Here is a 19,800-nt window from a genome sequence, read left to right on the forward strand (position 1 = left end):
GTAGAGCCATGTGATGCAGTCGACACGGCACTGTGTTTAAATGATATAATGATACGTGAAGAGATTTATATGAGCCTCAAAATATCTTAGAGCCTTTTGAATGATCACATCTTTATTAACAATGTAATTTTCTATTAATATGCAAAAAGCATTAAATTTTTACTTAACAGATAAAAGACAAATATTAAATTGAACTATTCCATTGTTCATCGTACATATAAGTGCATGAAAAATATTTCCACATCTTTGACCAAAAATTTCTCAAACAAAATTAACTCTTTATTTTTCTTAATAACTAGACTTTACCCGTGCGTGTACGGGTTGACATTGCATATGATATCGGGCATTTACAAAATAGATACATCGAAATACGGTATAATATTGTTGACATTTGCATAAGCACACTTCAAGCCTACAATAATGCTATTAATTTCACTACACTCTAGAGAATCGCTCCAAAACGATTTTGGAGAATTCAAAATTAATAAAGTTGCATTGAAATTAACAGTCAAATTGTTCATAACAAACCATTTTGAAGCTGTAAATACCTTTCTTCGAAAAGTTTAATTCTATAATTGCAGAATTTAACATATTTCAACAACGTTTTTTACACACCATGTTGACATATGAAACTCTCGGGATTTTTTTAATAGTAAATGCAGGTTGTTAGAGTTATCTCCAGTATTTTCTTTGATGAACAGAAAAAAATTCCAGTGAAAATTAACACGCATTTGTTTTTGTCGTTTCCAAATTTATCCATTTAAATGTAATATTTGCGGAAACATAAAATAAAGAGCCTCTGGTGATTTAGCATGAATGTAATGCGCATGCGCAAGATTGTTAAATCCCCAAAAATTCAAATGATTTTTTGAGGAATTTTTTGAGGAATTTTCGTTTATTATTAATTGGCGAAGCTTGATTGAGAAAAAAACAACAAATTGGTAATCTTCAAGTACCAATGATGTTCATAATATATATATAAAACAAAACACAGTACTACTCCGATTTATCGGTATTGAAGCCCAAAAATCCGAGTCTATTATTCTAATATAGTAGTATAGATTTTATAAACAGAAAACATACGATTTGCCGTATATTTACAAAGTAACTTCTATCAAAACAAAAGCAAGGCCCATGCATTGATTATTTAGCTTAAAATTATAAACTCTTATATCTAACTTGCATCTTTATAATGAAATAGCACTGAGAAAATATATATCATGGACGTTTCTTTGACATGTTTGCAAAAAAAGTTAAACTCGCAAAAAGAACTTGTTGATGTGCAAAATTCGACACCCCAAAAAGAAATGAAAATAAATTAATCTGCCTGAAAACGTCATGCTTTAGTAAGAAATGATGTCTGTAATATGTTTTGTTAAAAAAAAACAAGGTGGAAATTGTGATATTTAGTCACGCTTAAAATCATTCAAAGAGGGAAATAAAAGAAAATGATTCAACTTCAATCTCCCAGCGATGGGCTTCTAAAAGTCTTTAGAATAACTTTGTTATTACTGTTATCAAGCAGGTTGCCTCCCAATCCAATCTTCTCACGGACAATTTTCCGGTGTTTATAAACCGTGGTATTTTTTTTATATATTAATCTCGTAAATATTTTTCTAGGATCTAAATAATGAATGAAACTTTTGTTGATCGTTTCGTTTAGTCATCTCATACCATTTACACATTTGATAAGACTATAAATATAAAGCACGATAATGTGTCCACCAGTGACAACATAAAAGTTGACTTCACTGGATCAAAGTTTAAAACAACGTTGTAACAATGTTCCGAAGTTTTGTCTTTGTCGTTCTGTGTCTGTGTGTTGCCTCTGGCGAAGAATCGTGCGACCGAAGTGAAATGGAAAATACAATTTGCAGTCTTTGCAGTCAACGAAGAGGCGGGCAGTTACTTGAATCAGGTATGTTATGTACATAAAACAGTTCAAGTTTTCCATGATTTCGGTATTTTGTCTTACTTATGTTTAGCATTTTTGGCATTGTATTTTTTTTAAATAAAGAGTAAATAAAATTCGTGGGGGTTGAATCATAATAAGGGGCGAAATAACGCTGTACCAACTGATGTAAAGTGCGATTGTAAACAAATTTGGCATATCATTTTCCAAGCTTATTGACCGGGAAGGCTACTGTAATGCATATGACAATTTTTATAGACACATACAAGTAGAGTCATCGTTAAAAGCGCGCAAAAAATTTGACATATAAAATCGAATCAAGCAACTTTAAATAACTATGATTTTATCCAAAACGTTTTGAGAGAGCAATAAAAAATACACGGCTTTTTAAAAGCAAACTTTAATTAAGCAAAATGATATAATAGTAAACTTGGTTACTGTTTAAACCCATTTGATTCAATTATATTGCTGCACTATATTCACGATGGTTAATGTTCCCAAACAATTTCTTAACCGCAACATAAACTTACAAACACCGTAATGAATTCAACGTATACTGTACTAGTATATCACTAAACAAGAGACATTGCAGACGGTTTCATTAATATTCTCCTGTTTATAATATCTATATTAGAATAAAGAATATATATAAACAAGTTCTAAATATTTCGTACATGTAATAAATATTATTCTTTTATTTAAAAAAAATCATTTCACAGAGGTACCGTACTTGCGGTTTTTACGCGTTACATAATTTAGGAAAAATAAGAAACTGTTTTTAATGAAACAGTTTAACAGCAAACAATATCGAATAATATTTCTGCGAATTACATATTTTGCGTTATGAAAATTTCGCGAAAAAAAGCAAAATGATATCATTACGGAAAGTACCCGATGTTCGGTATCCCCTTTGAAGTGTTTCTATTTTAAAAAAAAAAACTTTAATAAGTATATTGAAGCTAGATCGGAATGAAAGAATATAATTTATATATGTATAACAATCTTATCCAATCACAAACGTATTTCAGTGAATGCAAGATTTGTCGACTGAGCACCAAGAAATTAAAGTAAAAGATTTATTATAATTTCAGGACATCAGGTTGCCTTTTTTGCCTACATGTCGCAAAGTATTCAGATAAATGCCATTTCCAAATACATGACTTTTGTCTACGATCGAGTTGAAACAAATGTTGGAAACGGATATGATGTACGATCTGGCAACTTTACAGCTCCAGAAAACGGGGTCTACGTTTTCCATACCAGCACAACTTCGTATGACAAATCTGTATGCTCGGTAGAAGTTGTTAAGAATGGCCAGATTAAAGATATCACTTTAGCTGACTCAGGACAACATGATGACAGAGCTGTTGCTTCCTCAATGACTATTCTCAGTTTGACGAAAGGAGACATCGTTTTAGCCCGAGTTGGCACAGCGCAATCTGGAAATTATCTGGAAAGTAATCAATATACCAGAATGAGCTTCTCCGGATTTAAACTGGCATAAGGGATAATAGTACATTTACAAATATAATTCATGTACATGTATGTATGTGAAATTAGTTTTATTTAATGAATTATTATGCTTTTTACTTCTACTTAAAAATTCACTGAATTATTATCAATTTGAAACATTCATTTAAAAAAACTCAATGAATGTCAAACGATTTGTTTCTGTTTCTATTTGTGATTCACGATAAGAACTACATGTAATTCTGTTAGTCATAATACAGTATATATGTATTGCTTTAAAATGACTAAAATATCTGCAATAATTTTCAATTTTAAAAACATATCTTACATTTGTTATATATTTATTTAGTGTTCTTATCATCCAGTGTTATCTCCCTGTCCTTGAATTGCCTTTGTCGTCTTCTCTGACAAAGAAACATCATCCTGTAAGCAGCCGCCGTTTTTAATCTGGTTCTAAAGCGCCTGCTTATCTCTTAGTAAAGTTCCGAGATAGCGTATAAACATGTGAAGATAAGACAGTATTTGCGAAATAGAAAGTAGTAAGACAAAAAGTTCTAGAAAAGTTGCATGTAGCATTATGAAAACAGGTACCTTGTAATATTGGACCTTCTAGGTAGAGAAAATGATAAATAAGAGCTAGGTAAAGATAAGGACACCTCAAAGTGGTGATTTACAGAAAGTAGATGTTATACTCTATTGTAAACCAAGTAAACCTAAATGTATGTTGCTACTTCGGAAAAAGCAGCGTCTTTTCTCTAATTTACAAAAAGCCGGCACTACACTTAATAAAAAAGTGTTTACCTTGATAAATAGAATAAATTGAAAATAATGAAGAAAATAATATGAGTTTTTCAAAACTTTGTAACCGATTTGTTTTCTTAACTGTCAGGTATTCATCCAAAGTCAATTAAAGTGCCCCAAAACCGGTTTTCGTTGTTACAAGCGATTTTTGAAAACAAAGGCGTCGAGCTGACATTTTCTTTTAAATAGATTTATAAAATTATATCAATAATTTGAAGTTTTGTACTAATAGTCGCGTATATCAAATGATACATATTAGAATTAAAAAAGTAAATGATTAATGTTTTGTGTGCTTTAAAAACAAAAAATCAGTATATTTCCTTATAAATTAGGTTGTGATGCGTTTATAATACAATAACTCGTCATGGTTGCAAAAATCTAAGATATTTCAAATTTCAAAGATAAATTATATTTTCTTTCTGCTTTAAACAGTCTTTGAACATATTTCAAGGTTCATAACTTGAATACATTTACAGTGTGTCCCTATTTATAATAATAAAACATACTTTTATTTATTTCAATTCCCGTTTAAAACAAGATTACCTATGGTTGTTTACAAACAAATCCACAACACGTGCTATTTAAAATGCTCGACCAAACTGACTGCATTATCGTGTTTATTTATTGCAAAAAATCACTAGATACGTTTATCGTTTACATTCATTTTGGAGGCCGTGCCCGATAACAAATAAATTTACATATCAAATTTTATTTCTATCGGGCACGGTCTCCAAATAAAATGTAAGCGATAAACTAAAATAATATTTAATGAATGTTTACACCTTATTGTATTCATCCGCCATTCTTTATTAGGCAAATTTATACTTATCCAATGAGTTGTCAATAACCAGGGAGGCAAAGTTGGATTTTTTGTACACAATGTAGTTGAATAAATGGAGTAAAAATTTTGTAATACTTTTAATAATTTAAGGAACTTATTTCTTGTGCGCATTTAAAAGGCGGTGCAGAGCATTAATTTTTGGACGATTGCCAATCCAGACGATTGCTAGAAGGCTGCCGAGCATTAGCTCGACACCTTAAATTGTTTTTTTACATTTTGAATTTCTCCATGAAGTTACGTATTCACTTCTTAAATTAAACTGGATTTGTTGAATGTGTCTGAAAAATATAACAGCTTATTTTCCAGAGCTCTGATATGTGTCTTCTGGTCATTCAGATGTTGCTTTATCCAAATTTATACATATCCTGCGATATCTTTGAGCCGTTCTTCGAAAAAAATTGTGGCACTTTAACTGACTTGGATGTATTAAGACAATACCGATTGAAATTAATTACCCGTGACAAAACTTCAAAACATCGAACTTATATTTTGCATGCAGCGTGTGCTTTATGATAATGGTTTTTTTTTATATTGGATATTTGTTTTTGGTAACAGTGTTCCATGTTAAAAACGGGCATATTGACCGTTGAGTAAAGACACTTTGTCGAAAAAATATTAGTGACTGGATTGGTCATACGACAGGTCGTACACAATTTCAATCCATTGTCAATTTTCTCCCTGACATTGTTTAAAATATTTGAAAATCTGTAAAAGTTATTTCAAAATTTTTCTCTCCTATAAGTGTCTCGATATTTTCACCAGCAAACCACAACAATCTGAAAGCTTTGGGCGAAATTTAACGAACCCAGAACTGTACGTGAATGTCCGCAAATGTCAAGGTCAAACTGTGGTCAAGGCCGCTACATCGTCCCAACCACTAAAAAAATAAGTAAAACTCGGCTACCATAGCAAAGGCATGAAAAATTATGACTTTCAATTGCCGTCTTATATTTTCTCAAAACGCCCACTTCAAAGAGGTACATTGGCAAGTCAGACGCTTATACAAATGTTATGACTTGAATCAGAAAAAATCAAACTACGCGTCTGTATTAATGAAAAGATATCTAAGATTAATAGAAAGATGTGTAAAACAGATGATGCAGCAGATGGGACAGCCTACGATTCAGAGGTACATTGTTTCAATAAAGTGACCTTTCTTTGCAGAGATTAGAGTCAGACGTGGTGATATTTTGTTTTTCTAAATTTGTCGTTGCTTTTTTCATTATTTTGATGGTTTGACATGTTTTGAAATTTTTGCCTTAAAGTAATATAAATTACTTTGCGGATTTTCAAACTGTATTCATTTAGAAATATGTATCACTATCTATGAATAAAAACTGGTCGTGATTTTTTTCATATATTAACTAACAGATTATTTGGTGGACAAATATAACTTTGGTTCAATGTATACATACTTGTAAAAAGTCACTAGATGCACATGTGGTTAATCAAAGTAAATAAAAATTCAAAACGAAATGATTGAAGATTTATAAGTAAAATATTAATCTTCTATTAGTTAGAAAGTATTTTAAAAGGCTTACATTCCAAAATATATTTATTAAGAAGTTACAAGTTCGTATTGCTTTAATAATAATAAATTTGTAATAAAAGATAAAAAATAAAAAAAAAAATAAAAGATTTGTATATTAAGCAAATAAAAAATCGTATTAAATTAAACAAAACGTTTAATCAAGACAATTTTGCTACTAGTAAGTAAACATAAACAATTTTAAGCAACCTTTGGGTACCTTTTGTCAGCAATTGTAAAACCACATAGACAACTATTGTTAAAAAATATTGATGTAGAGAGAGATGCTTGAAATAAGATGAGCCTAACATTATAAAGTTGTTTAATGGAAAGTTATGAAATATTAAACCACCACCTACAATGTAGATGTGTCTCGTTCTTCAAGTACATGTATACACCAAACGTCATGAAACATCCACCTTTTAGTGTGATAATGTCATAAATAGTGAATCAATAAGACAATAATTACTTAGTATAAGGATTGTAAAATTAGAAAAATAAATCTTTGAACATGTATTTCCACAGTAAATGCATGCTTAAATGTCATACATGTTTTAAATACCTTACCATTCTATACCTAAACTTAAATTTTCATGTGTCAATATAAAAGTATGCATATTCCCATTCAGTACTAAACAGTTGGCAGAAGGCAATAACTTCTGTGAGGTCTAAAAACGTATGACTCCAAACAGCACTCCAATGACAGCAGCAATGAGGCAATTACATTCTTTATGATGGTGCTCCGTTTGTGCCGAGACATCTGATACTGCAACTAAATCAAGTGCATTACCTAGCTGTTGAAAGGAACAGTTTGGTAAAATAGTTTCAAGTCTGTTGCATTATAAATTACCAGTATCAATTATATGCATAAATAATAGGTAAGGATAGAAAAACCAAATATTTAAATATGTCATAATTTGCCTTACATTATGACAATCGTAATTTTTATTATTTCCATCAACATCGTGGATATATCTAGCCAACCAAAAGTTTACATATACACAAAATTGCTTCTTCAGCTTCTTTAACGTCTGCAGTTACTTAAAATAATTTATTCTTATTTTAGAAAAATTTGGCTCCTGCGAACTAACATTTGCAATGCATTTTTAAACTAGACTAGTTTAATGTATAATTATTGTTTCTTTATAGAACATTCATTAAATATTGCTGAGCAAAATAAAAAAAAATACATGTTTATTATTCTATAGGCCTATACGTGTCATCTGTTTGCTCCAGACATTAACATAACAGGGCAATGAAAACATCGCGTTTACCAAATAAGCATTGTGATTTTTCATTTCTTTGGTATGAAAATGCCGGTATCACTATTCGACGTAAACGTGTATATGAAAATGTATTTATTTAATAATCTAATTCTTTTTATATCAGAACATTGATTCAACTGTGCATTATTCTAATTACATGTATGAAAGAAAATGTATAATTAAGATAGGAAATTAAGTTTTCCTGTTGCTTTTAAAGAGATGGTTTTGAAACTGTGAGAAATCGACCATTTTTGTATACGTATATGTCGTTTCATTTAATATAATTATCAAGTTATTAAAAGTATATTTGGGATATTGGAAGGGATTGCCGCTGGGAAATCAAATTATCCTTGGGGTAATGCAAAGTATCACCATCTTGCAACAAATGTATATGTACAGTACAAATATAAATTTAATATATTATAATATAAACTTTCTCTACAGCTGTTTTGTAAATAATTTAAATTTGTTGAATGTCTTATGTTACTTGTAACTGTATTTTTTTTAAGAAAGACAAATCTATGTACATACCGTGTCCCACCGTGAAATCCCTTGTAATAGTAGGAGAGCATGGAAACAATAACTGTTTTCATTCTTGCAAAGACAACGGTCCTGTCCTTAATCAAAGTATGGATCAAAAGGTAAAACCTGAAAACAAATGATACAGTTCTCGTCAATACATCAACTAGGAGAGAGCATAAATAGGCATTATGCCTTCTGTTCAATCCATTTCAATGTATCTATATACTTGAATAAAATACTTCTTAAATTAATACATCAGGGGTCGTATGCATAAAAATTCTTAAGTGCTTAAGCATATTCTTAAGTACAGAATTTGTACTTAGCAGATTGAAATTTGACTTAGCATATTGCTTAGTATGTTGCATAAAACTTCTCAACTCTTAAGCATATGCTTAGTATATTCTTAAAGTTAAGCATGGTATTTACTTGTCATAAGTTTTTAAGCATATACTTAAAAGTAAATCCAAAATGGCTGAAAGAAGGAAGAGAACATTTAAGCCAAGAGTTGATCCATTAAGATCCATGTCGGCCGCAGAATTACAGGCAAGATTTAGGTTTAATCAAGAAGGTATTGACTTTATAACAAATTTAATTTGTGATTTTATTGAGCCTCCGACAAACAGAAATTATAGTATTCCAGCACATGTGCAAGTTATGGTAACGTTGAGGTACTTTGCAACTGGACGAATGCAGCTGTGCAGTGGGGACAATTTTGGTATTCATCAATCCACTGTATCGAGAATAATTCACAGGGTGACCACTGCTCTCGTACAGCCTCGTATTGTTAGAAGGTTTATATCCTTTCCAGTACAACCAGACATGATCAGGAAGCACCAGGCTGATTTTTTTGGCATCGCACAATTTCCGGGGGTTATTGGGGCCATTGACGGCACCCATGTACGCATTATGGCTCCATCTGAACATGAACCAGAGTATGTGAATCGTAAAAACTTTCACAGCATCAATGTCCAGCTTGTTTGTGATGCAAGCCATAGAATTCTTGACTTAGTTTCAACCTGGCCTGGAGCGACACATGATGCAAGAATCCTTCGAGAAAGTGGACTTTTCCAACTATTTGAAAGACGTCTCTTGCCTGTCAAGTGTCATCTCCTTGGGGACAGTGGATACCCTGCAAAAGACTGGCTGTTGACTCCATTTTTAAATCCAGCTAATGGACCACAGTCTCGTTTTAACAGGTCTGAAAATATGTAGAAGTAGATAAATTCTAATATGTTTGCACTACACATTATAGATAAAGTGTTACTGTTTATAACATTACAGTAGCTAGTGACATTGTGAGTTTAACTGAACAGATTACATCAAACAATGTAATAGTATGTACATTTATTTCATAGTGAATTTAAACGTAACGTTCGCAACGTCAACAAAAATGACGTCATCTTATTGTTATGTTATTCCGTCAGTGCGAGAACAAAAATAACGTAATAGTTACGAAGTTTTAGACACCGAGGTATTGAAATATAATTATCTTGTTTACACATTACTGATAAAATTGCATACTCCTACAGCTTTAAGCAGACATGTAAGTTTTTTTGCCAGCTTACCTTAATATATGAATGGACTTTACATCCCGAGTCACGGAGTGATTTATTCTTGTCCCAATTTTCTCAAAATTTTCTCAAAACTCTCCAATCCCAAATAAAAAAGATGAATAAATTTATTTGAAATAACGAACCCGACAGTTTAAATTGCAAGTGTATGCTACTATTAACGGATCCGCCACCCGGGTTCGATTTTCTTTAGAGTCCCGGCGTATCCCCCCCCCCCCCCCCCTCCTCCCAACACAGATTCAGTAAAGAGCTTCCACCAATATCAGAATAGTAAAGATACCGAAATAGGCATCGGACCCCCCCCCCCCCCACCCCTCCGAAAACATAATAAACCCCCCCCCCACACACACACACACACCTCGGGAAAATTCTTATGTTTTCATTATTTAATGCATCAGATATAACGTAAAAGCCATTTGACCTCTCTTTCATGATATTGAATTAATTAATTAAGGTCGCACAAATGCACTAGAACAATTGTGGAAAGAACCATCGGGCAACTGAAGAGACGATTTCACATCCTCCATGGTGAAATTCGACAGAGCCCTGACCGAGTCAGCCAAATCATCACAGCATGTGGAATTCTTCACAATATTGCGAAGATGTTTAACATCCCCGTACCACAGGAGCACGGAGATGAAGACGACAGTGACGATGGACCTGACGACAATGACAATGCAGACCACTTAGTTGGAGACTTCCAAACTGCTGATGGTCGCGCATACAGAAACCATATTGTCGCAACCCATTTCACTTGAATGACAAATGAGGTATGTACATGTAAATAATTTTTAATTTTTTTCTTTTATAAATAAATAAATATTTGCAGTCTCCTCTATTTATTAAGAAAACCGATTTTAATTCATGGCTCCACTGAAACTGACAGGACTGGAATAGTTATATATGATCAAATGAAAACGTGTTACTTATATTGTTTAATCATATTCTTCGTAATTTAAAGCTGCATTTCTATAACACCGGTAAATGCTATTTTTGCCCTGTTGGAAACCACATGGAATTAATGGGCCGGAAAGTAATAAATGTAATTTGAAATAGTTTTATTTTAGATTTAGTTTTATGAAGTAGTACTTTTAAATGCGTTTGAATTTATTGTACAACTTAAAGAAGGTTTATACATTATGTACCTAAAATATTAAACACGAAACACAACGAAACATTCTTTCTTTTAAAAACATCAATTAAATTTTGCATATAGCTTTATATATAACATTAAAACTGTTAACAACACGAATGTTCACTTTCAATTATCGTAGAAAACTTTAAACTTCATATTCAACATATACAATAAATAATTTCTTAATATACAATAAAATAAAATAAATATTTTAAAATACTATGTAATTTATATTTAATTTAGATCATGTAATGTATCCACCAAATCCATCACTCTGAGTCGTTCTGTAGCCTCTCTATCTGGAGTTTGACAAGGGTATTTCTAAGCGTGAAATTTTTTATTTCCAGTTCTAATTTTCTCTTCTGTAGGTCACCCATACAGGAATCGATGCTGCAGCTACATGTATTGCACTTCCGTGCAGGGAGGGTAACCAAATTAATTTGCCCGTCACCGCTTTCATTGGTGCTTAATATTTGGAGATCTTGGACCACTGCACTAGGCCGCTGTTCAACTGTTCTCGTGCTGCATAGCAATAATAAATTTGTATTGATTTTCTTTCTTTAAAAAGTTATTGATCTTATATTTAATGGATTTAAGGGATGCTTTAAAATCATTTCAACCCAACGGCAACGTACCCCCTATTCACAAGTCGTGAAATTTAGCCTATACCCGGTATTATAGATCAAACATACGCTATATTTGCTGTATTGTGTTCATTGTCAAGCATTAGGAAGGTTGTATCGACTGCACCAGGTATTCCAGATATGCTGATGTTATCAGTTCCGATAACACTCTCTACGGCCTCTGCTAATGGGGTAAGGGGTTTTCCTGCTGGTCCGCCGCCTGCAAATTTGGTCAAAAAGATTGATTTCAGATGTACACTAAATTAAAATTTCCCTTTTATTACATAGGATATATTATCTATCATAGTCGTCGGAACCGCGGGGGGGGGGGGGGGGGCTGGGGGGCTTACCCCCCTCACTTTTTTGCAACTTAAGTTAGACCTAACCATTAGGCACATAGCATCATAGAGGGTTCAGCCCCCCCCCCCCTTTTCTCGCAAGAAAGAAAATTGTTCCGAAATATACATTGAGAAGACGGAAATATTGAAATGTTGGAGTCATACTAGACCCCCCACGTATTTTGAAGGCACATGTCTATTGTCTCCAAAGGTGTATGATAATACAATATACTAAATTCATCATTATTTCTGAAATGCTCCCCGCCAGTTAAAAAAAAAAAGCAAAACCATGCATCAAAAACACAAACTTCGTAAGTTTCAAGAACTCCATATCTTAAATGCAAACAGAGTGTACCAGATTAAGGTCATATATATATATATATATATATATATATATATATATATATATATATATATATATATATATATATATATATATATATATATATATATATATATATATATATATCACAAGTAGGATGTTTTCAAAATTCGATAAAAATAGTGACAGTTATAGGAAATATTTAATATTTGTACCCTATGGAAATTAGAAAAGGGGGGGGGGGGGTGGACAAACTAAGGGGCACAACTCCTAAATATATTGATTACGTCATTCAGCAAATGGGCTATGACGATGCAGAATACTCAATACGAATAACAAGTGGAATTTTGGGCAATGGAAAAAGAAAGTGTGAGTGAATTCATATTGGAAATTCTATCACAATTGTCACGGTAAGCGACGCACTGTACGAAATCCATCAGTTTTATTTTATCATGGACATTCGTTATATGTAATGTGTCTATGATGTTATGCAAAGGTTTCTTACATAATTCACATACGAAATAACATTTTACTTGTCATGAGTAAAGCTTTAATCAGTCTACTTTAAAATAAGCTCATAGGTCATAATCTTGTTAATTTTGCTATATGAATTTTGCCGGGGGGGGGGGGGGGGTTCGCCCCATCGAGATCCGCGCATGATACAATACAGTATAGTTTCGTTACCTGTTTTTTTGGCACTGCGTCTTGCGTCGGCAATCTCCGCCTTTCCTCTCATCTGAATGTTGTGCCACTTTTTCTCAACTTCCTCTACCGAACGTTTGGTAGAGGAGGTGGCATTGATGGCATCTGTAATTTTCCCCCAGGTTTCCCTTTTTTTAACTGTCGTTACCCCTGTCCCAAATTTAGACCTAAGTACGCTTTTGTTTTCATCAACCAATTTGCTTAGATATAAACATTCGTCTGTCGTCCAGTTTGGTTTCCTCTTCTTCGGTACGCTACATGTAGGACCCTCATCTTTGTTTTCTGCCATTTTCAACGCCGGTCAAAAGCAGACGATAATATCGCGTAGTGATTATCCGTATTACAAAAACCATAAACATAATAAATCATAGAAAAACATATTAATTATTACATTTAATTTATTTTCAAATGATACAGTGACAAATTGTTGGGATTTGGCTAAAACCACATGCGTTATTTGTTTACAGTAAAGTGAAAGCGGAAGTGACGTTTGACATAGCAACGATATACTTAAGCAGATTGTGATATGCTTAGCTAAGAACAACTAAGCATATTGCTTAGAAGTTTTATGCAACGTAAATTAAGCATATTGCTTAGTTGAGAATATTCTTTAGAAAGTTAAGCATAAACTTAAGAAAATTCTTAGAATTTTTATGCATACGACCCCAGGTTTTTGTTTCTCAATTCATTCATTACAAATGTTTTCTCCATTTTCATTGCAACCATCATAAATGTGTTTCGCTTGAACGATCGTTAATGTGAACAATTGAATAAGTGAGGATCATTTTGTGAATGATTTGTGGTACCTTTTGTAAATCATTCCACAGCTATCTAGTGTGAATACGGATTTTAAAAACATAAATAATTTTATTTCAAAGTGCGTTTTTATATGATAATTTTGGCCAGTGTCTACGAAAATGAAAGGTTATTGTCTTTGTCAAAATAGACCTTAAAATAAGATATATAATAATTTCAACTTTCTTTAGCACAAATGGATAACCTGATATACAACAGAAAACCCGTGAGATTTTATTAAACATTAATAAGAATTTGCAAGATTTACACACAACCTCAAACTTTGATAATAGGATATGACATATCTCGTTTAGCCGTCATGTGTATTTCCATATGTGTGCGCATGCACTTTTTTACTTTGCTATTACAACACATAGGAAATCAACGCTTTTAATAAGAATTTGTTTATTTTGAATTAAATATTGTGCCATGTCAGACTTAAAATAACTCTCTCTCTCTCTCTCTCTCTCTCTCTCTCTCTCTCTCTCTCTCTCTCTCTCTCTCTCTCTCTCTCTCTCTCTCTCCCTAATGTATTGATTTGATTTTTTATTGGTAGACTTATAAAAAGAAACCAAACCTGTGACAGGAGCCTTTAGTGTTATCTTTAATCCAGGTAAATTATTATTCATCGTAAAATAATTATATAAAATTTTCTTGAAGAAAGGAACGCTGGCCATCGATTCTGGGTCCGCCGCCATAAAACTTTAAGAATTCTCAAAAAAATTCTCAACTCAAGTCTTGAGAATTACTCAGCTAAGAATATTCTCAAAACCACCGCCATAAAGCTACTTGAGAATATTCTTAGCTAAGTAATTCTCAAGACTTGAGTTGAGAATTTTCTCAAATTCATGTTCTCGCGAGACGGTTTTCGCGGATTTTTTCCAACGCATGAAGCGGCCCCATGGAACTCTCTAGTGTTGAAAGAGCAGTAAAACGCATTGGACAACGTGTAAACAAAACGTATACCCTCTTATTGTCTGCTTTTTCATTAAAAAAAAACACAAAAATGGACGACAAAGCAATTACGGGTAAACGCCGATCTCAGAATTGGCAAGATGACGAGGAAGTGATGTTAATTGAGGAAGTTAAAACAAGATCGGGGGCCTTGTTCGGCTTGATGAAAGGGAGCGGGGCCAAAGGAAAGCTTAAAGTAACGCGAGAAAGGAAGTGGCAACTGATTGCCGATAAATTGAATTCGTTAGTATGAAATTTTGCCGGAAAACTATATTCGTTTCTATAAAATTTAGAATATATAGTTGACAAATTCGTATCGGTTTAACAGTTTTTAAAAGAACATCGTCGAAGTGATTCTTCTTTGCCCGTATACACACAATTAACTGAATAAATTTATACAAGAAACGTTTTACGATATATACACTGAGGTGCTTAAAAGAAAGACAAACTAATTATGAGAAAAAAGGATAGATGCATTGGTTATCAGAAGAAAAAAACCCACCGCAACTGACTGATCTATTTTTATCTCTGCTTTGTGGACACTAATAAAGGGGTGGATCATGTATTTCTTGAATTTTGTAGACTATACGACACCAAAAGGAGGACCTGGGAGGAGGTTAAGAAAAAATATTATAATGTCAAATCAAGAAGTAAGTATGAATTCATTTTAATTTAAAAGAGTAGGATCTGTATAAATATGGATTTATAACAAATAATTAAATGATTATATGAAATATTGCCAAATTTTACTTGATATGATCTAATTTATTGAGAGCATAACTATTTTTTTTTCAAACATTTGTTGTCACCAGGAACAGGAAATTCTTAACAATTAAGTGCATCACTTAATAAAACATTTTTTAAATGGTTGATGATTTGAAGAAAAAATAGTTAATATGTTCTAATTCGACACAAATTTGACACTTCATTTTTCTTTTTCTTTTTGGGGTGGGGTGTATTTTTTTAGCATAAGTTTTAAATGCATATAAATTATATACATGTATCATGGTCAGAATACAATTTAATTGAAGCTAGACCTTTGTTTATATATAAGCAGGCATGGGCACGATTACTTAAAAAAGTAATTGATTAATAATCGATCACTTCGGGGAATTTTGTGTAATCGATTATTTATCAATAACACTGAGAATCATTTTTGTCCAGTAATCGATTACTTTATAACATGTAATCGATTATTAATAGAATACTTTAGAAAAAAATTCATTAAAATGCGCATGGTACCTGTTCTGAACATATCATATAAAAACTCTTCAAGTTAATTTGGTTTTAGATTTAAAGGGGTATTTTCATTATGGATGATATGAAAATTTGAGGCTTCATATTTCAATCTTCATAAAATAACATTTTATAATTTCTACTGCTTATTCAAATGTCAAATTATAAGCAATTATATATATAGAGCTCTGTCATGTAAACAAGTTTTTTTTCCTGGACGTTAACGAGTTAAGATGAAATCTTGACCTTGCACCTTTAGCCATACATGTATTTGGTTGTTATTGGTAATACGAGAATTGAATTTGATTGCAATTTTATAATTTTTAAAAATATCATCAGAAATATGCAAAGAACTTTTAGGCAGCCTTGCTTCATGAATTGAATGAATTGTGTTTGGAGCTTGTAATTGTTTTGATTTTTAAAATAGATCTTTGTTGGGGCTATTTTAATTGTTATCTAAACGTGATTAGGGGGGTCACACCTCATTAACTGCTTTGTGGATTCTTTACATGACAAGGACAAACACACTTACTGACAATTTACACACCCTTTCGGGTTAAATTTGTTTCTTTCTCTGGCAAAATAGACACAAAATATAACTCTCTCTCTCTCTCTCTCTCTCTCTAATAATTGTCAGTAGCTTAGTGGTTTTTCGGAGCCACACTATGTTAAATAATAAAAAAAAAAAAAATGCAAAGAAGTGTGAAACATGGAGTAAACTGATTATCTGATTATGTACTCAATGACATGTGAACCAATATTTATATTTTAGGTGAAAGTGGAAAATCATAAAAATGAATATAAACAATTTTATTCAATGAATTGTATTATAAACAACACTTGATGAGTATTTTTTCATACAATAAGTGCTTCACAATATGTTTATGTGAAGAGTAATCGTAAGAAATCAAAAAAGTAATTATAATTACACTAAACTTTTTAGCTGTAATCGATTAAATTACGATTACAAGTAATCGAAAATCTCTTCGATTACAGATCACTGTCGATTACTTGAAAAAGAGTAATCATTACAATCGAATATGATTACTCGATTACCCCATGCCTGTATATAAGGAAACATATAAATTACATATTATATATGAAGAGCAAGATGAAGGTCTAAATTTATAATTAAAATGCATGGAAAAGATAAATGAGTTAAAAATTGTTTTAAAAGAGGCATTTATGATTGGTATCAGATTGTTGGTTTATACTGATTATAGACAAATTATATTACATTCATATTTTTTAGTAGTTTTTACTTTATACTATATATTGTCATAGGCAAAGAAAAGCTGGATGGAGTTAAACGCCCAAAAACTGGTGGTGGTCCCCCTCTCCCCCCTCTCACACAAGGAGAGGAGACATTTCTGCGTCTTGCAGATGGAGAGCCACATCTCTCTGGTCTACAGGGGGGTATTGATACAGATGGTGATTTGCAATTTGATTATTATTTAAAAAATTTTAATTCTTCAAAAAAGAAGAAGTGGAAAACCAATCAACCTTGATTGTTATATCAGATGAAATCATTTTAAATGTTAAAAATTTATGACTTGTTAACTTGCTATGGAAGTTTCCATTGACTACTGTACATTCTCTTATTGGAAGCATTTAATTATTTCTAAGCTCCAAGCATGTCTTCAGTTTTTCAGACAGTTGACCCTGCAGGTGACCACCTCGAACAAGGTACAATTTAATACCTTTAGTTAACTTTTTTTAACATCAAACCATTTAAAGTTTTTTATAAATGGTCAACAATGAGATAGATTTCATTTGAAAAAAAAAAAACTTTTAAAAGATTACACTAGTCTTAGTTTGTAAATACATGTGTATCGATTATAGCTGCAGAACTGTAGGCTAGCTCTGAGGAAAATTCGGTTTGATGGTCAGTCAACCCGAATTTTCTGTGGAGCTACAGTTCTGCAGCTAGTTATGTGCTCAATAATGTCAATATTAAGGAAAAAAGGATTTTACAACTTTTTAGCTCTTTCATTTTTTTAACTCACCTGAGCTGAAAGCTCAAAAGAGCTTTTCTGATCACTTTTTGTCCATCTGTCTGTGTGCCTGTCTGTCTGTTAACTTTTTAAATTTTCGACTTCTTCTCCAGAACCACTGTGCAAATTTTAAAAAAACTTGGCACAAAGCATAATTGGGTGAATGAGATTCAAGTTCGTTAAAATGAAGGGCCAGACCCTCTTTTAAGGGATGATAATTAAAATTATTAAAAATTTGTTAGTATTTTTCAAAAAAATAAATCTTCTTCTACGAAACCATTTGGCCAAGAAAACTGAAATTTGAATGGAAGCTTTCTCAGGTAGGGTAGATTCAAGTTTGTTCAAATCATGATCTCGGGGGCAGGGTGGGGCCACAATGTGGGTCAAATTATTACAAAGGAATATTTAGAGTAAATCTTTTAAATCCTCTTCTCAGAAACTTGTACTTCTCAAATGGTATGTACAAGTAGGTCATTGGCCCCAGGGGAGGTCCTGCCCCCCTCGAACAGGAAGTGCCCAAATATCTTGAAAATGGTCAAGATCCCCACCCCACCATATATATTCTTTTTCCGTGGGTCATGTTTGTTCACCTGATATATAGTAAATGACCCCTGGGGAACATCATGAAATTTCAGAAAAAGAAATAATAAAGTTTTAATTAAGCAATATTTACATTTGCAAATATGTTTCTTAATATGAACCTATAGAATAGCGAAAACGTTCAATTCTGTATGAACTTTTTGTGACGTCACAATGATCCTTCATTCAAACAAAGGTAATTCTATTTGGATTCCCTAGATACACAGGTACTTATAAAGTACACGTGTATTTATAGTAGAATGTAGAGATTCATTGATTTTATTGAATGAAAACTCTATATTTTCAAAGCCAAAAAATCTAACCCAGGTACATGTTGCTGAATGAACATCATTTGATCGTTATTTTTGTTTCATGTACGTGCATTATGATTTCATACTTTTTTATTGAAGGCTCACAAGCATGTCAAAGTGGCATAATGGATTTTGTTGAAAATTCAAACCCTATCCGAGGAAGGTAATAAATATATTTATTTATGAAAAAAACTATCAACAGTAGAAAAAGCAATTGTTTGTAGATTTTCTATGCAATATTCCTCACCAATCAAGGAATGTTATCTACCAGGTAATAGTAACACATGTGATGTGATATGATATTAATTGTAAATCTATACTACTATATTAAAATAACAGACTCAAATTTTTGGTCTTTAATACCGATAAATCAGAAGAGTTCTGTCTTTTGTTTCATATATTTTAAAGATCATGGGTACTTGAAGATTACCAATTTGTTTTTATTTTTTTCTCAATCAGGCTTTGCTAATTAATAATCAATGAAAGTTCCTCAAAAAATTCCGGAAACCATCTGGATATTTTAGATTTTACAATCTTGCGCATGCGCATTACATTAACGCTAAGACACGGGAGGCCCTTTAGTTAATATTTCCACAATATCACATTTGCATGGATAAACTCGGAAACGATAATACAAAAACGTGTAAATTTTCATTGGAAATTTGCTACATGTATATTCTGTTCATCAAAGAAAATACGGGAGATTACTCTAACACAGTGCATTTACTATGAAAAATCCCAAGAGATCCGAATATCAATATGGTGTGTAACTTTGAGTAAAAAAGTGTTGAATCCTTCAATGATATGAATTAAATATTTAGATGAAAAGTATTTACAGCCTCAGAATGGTTTGTTATGAAAAATTTGACTTATTTTCAATGCAACTTCATTAATTTTCTCC

At 32.2% G+C, this 19,800-nt stretch overlaps 3 protein-coding genes and 1 pseudogene across 3 annotated transcripts; 3 read left to right on the plus strand and 1 right to left on the minus strand.

Annotated features, from left to right (window-relative positions):
* Positions 1–1,704: 1,704 nt before the first annotated feature.
* Positions 1,705–3,554, plus strand: LOC128160145 (complement C1q-like protein 4). Its single transcript, XM_052823420.1, has 2 exons — positions 1,705–1,918; positions 3,004–3,554. The coding sequence occupies exons 1-2, from the start codon at positions 1,783–1,785 to the stop codon at positions 3,414–3,416; spliced, it is 549 nt and encodes a 182-aa protein (XP_052679380.1). The 5' UTR covers positions 1,705–1,782; the 3' UTR covers positions 3,417–3,554.
* Positions 3,555–8,808: 5,254 nt separating this feature from the next.
* Positions 8,809–11,544, plus strand: LOC128159213 (putative nuclease HARBI1). Its single transcript, XM_052822276.1, has 3 exons — positions 8,809–9,535; positions 10,365–10,680; positions 11,414–11,544. Exons 1-2 carry the CDS (start codon positions 8,862–8,864, stop codon positions 10,666–10,668), a joined length of 978 nt encoding a protein of 325 aa, XP_052678236.1. The 5' UTR covers positions 8,809–8,861; the 3' UTR covers positions 10,669–10,680; positions 11,414–11,544.
* LOC128159214 (myb-related transcription factor, partner of profilin-like) lies at positions 11,029–13,694 on the minus strand. The gene is made up of 3 exons (XM_052822277.1): positions 13,013–13,694; positions 11,738–11,888; positions 11,029–11,567 (listed from the first exon to the last, which is right to left on the minus strand). The coding sequence occupies exons 1-3, from the start codon at positions 13,317–13,319 to the stop codon at positions 11,315–11,317; spliced, it is 711 nt and encodes a 236-aa protein (XP_052678237.1). The 5' UTR covers positions 13,320–13,694; the 3' UTR covers positions 11,029–11,314.
* Positions 13,695–14,723: 1,029 nt separating this feature from the next.
* LOC128159215 (uncharacterized) lies at positions 14,724–19,052 on the plus strand (annotated as a pseudogene).
* The last annotated feature ends 748 nt before the right edge of the window (positions 19,053–19,800 follow it).

Source organism: Crassostrea angulata, chromosome 8 (assembly GCF_025612915.1).
Source record: "Crassostrea angulata isolate pt1a10 chromosome 8, ASM2561291v2, whole genome shotgun sequence".
Taxonomy (NCBI): domain Eukaryota; kingdom Metazoa; phylum Mollusca; class Bivalvia; order Ostreida; family Ostreidae; genus Magallana; species Magallana angulata.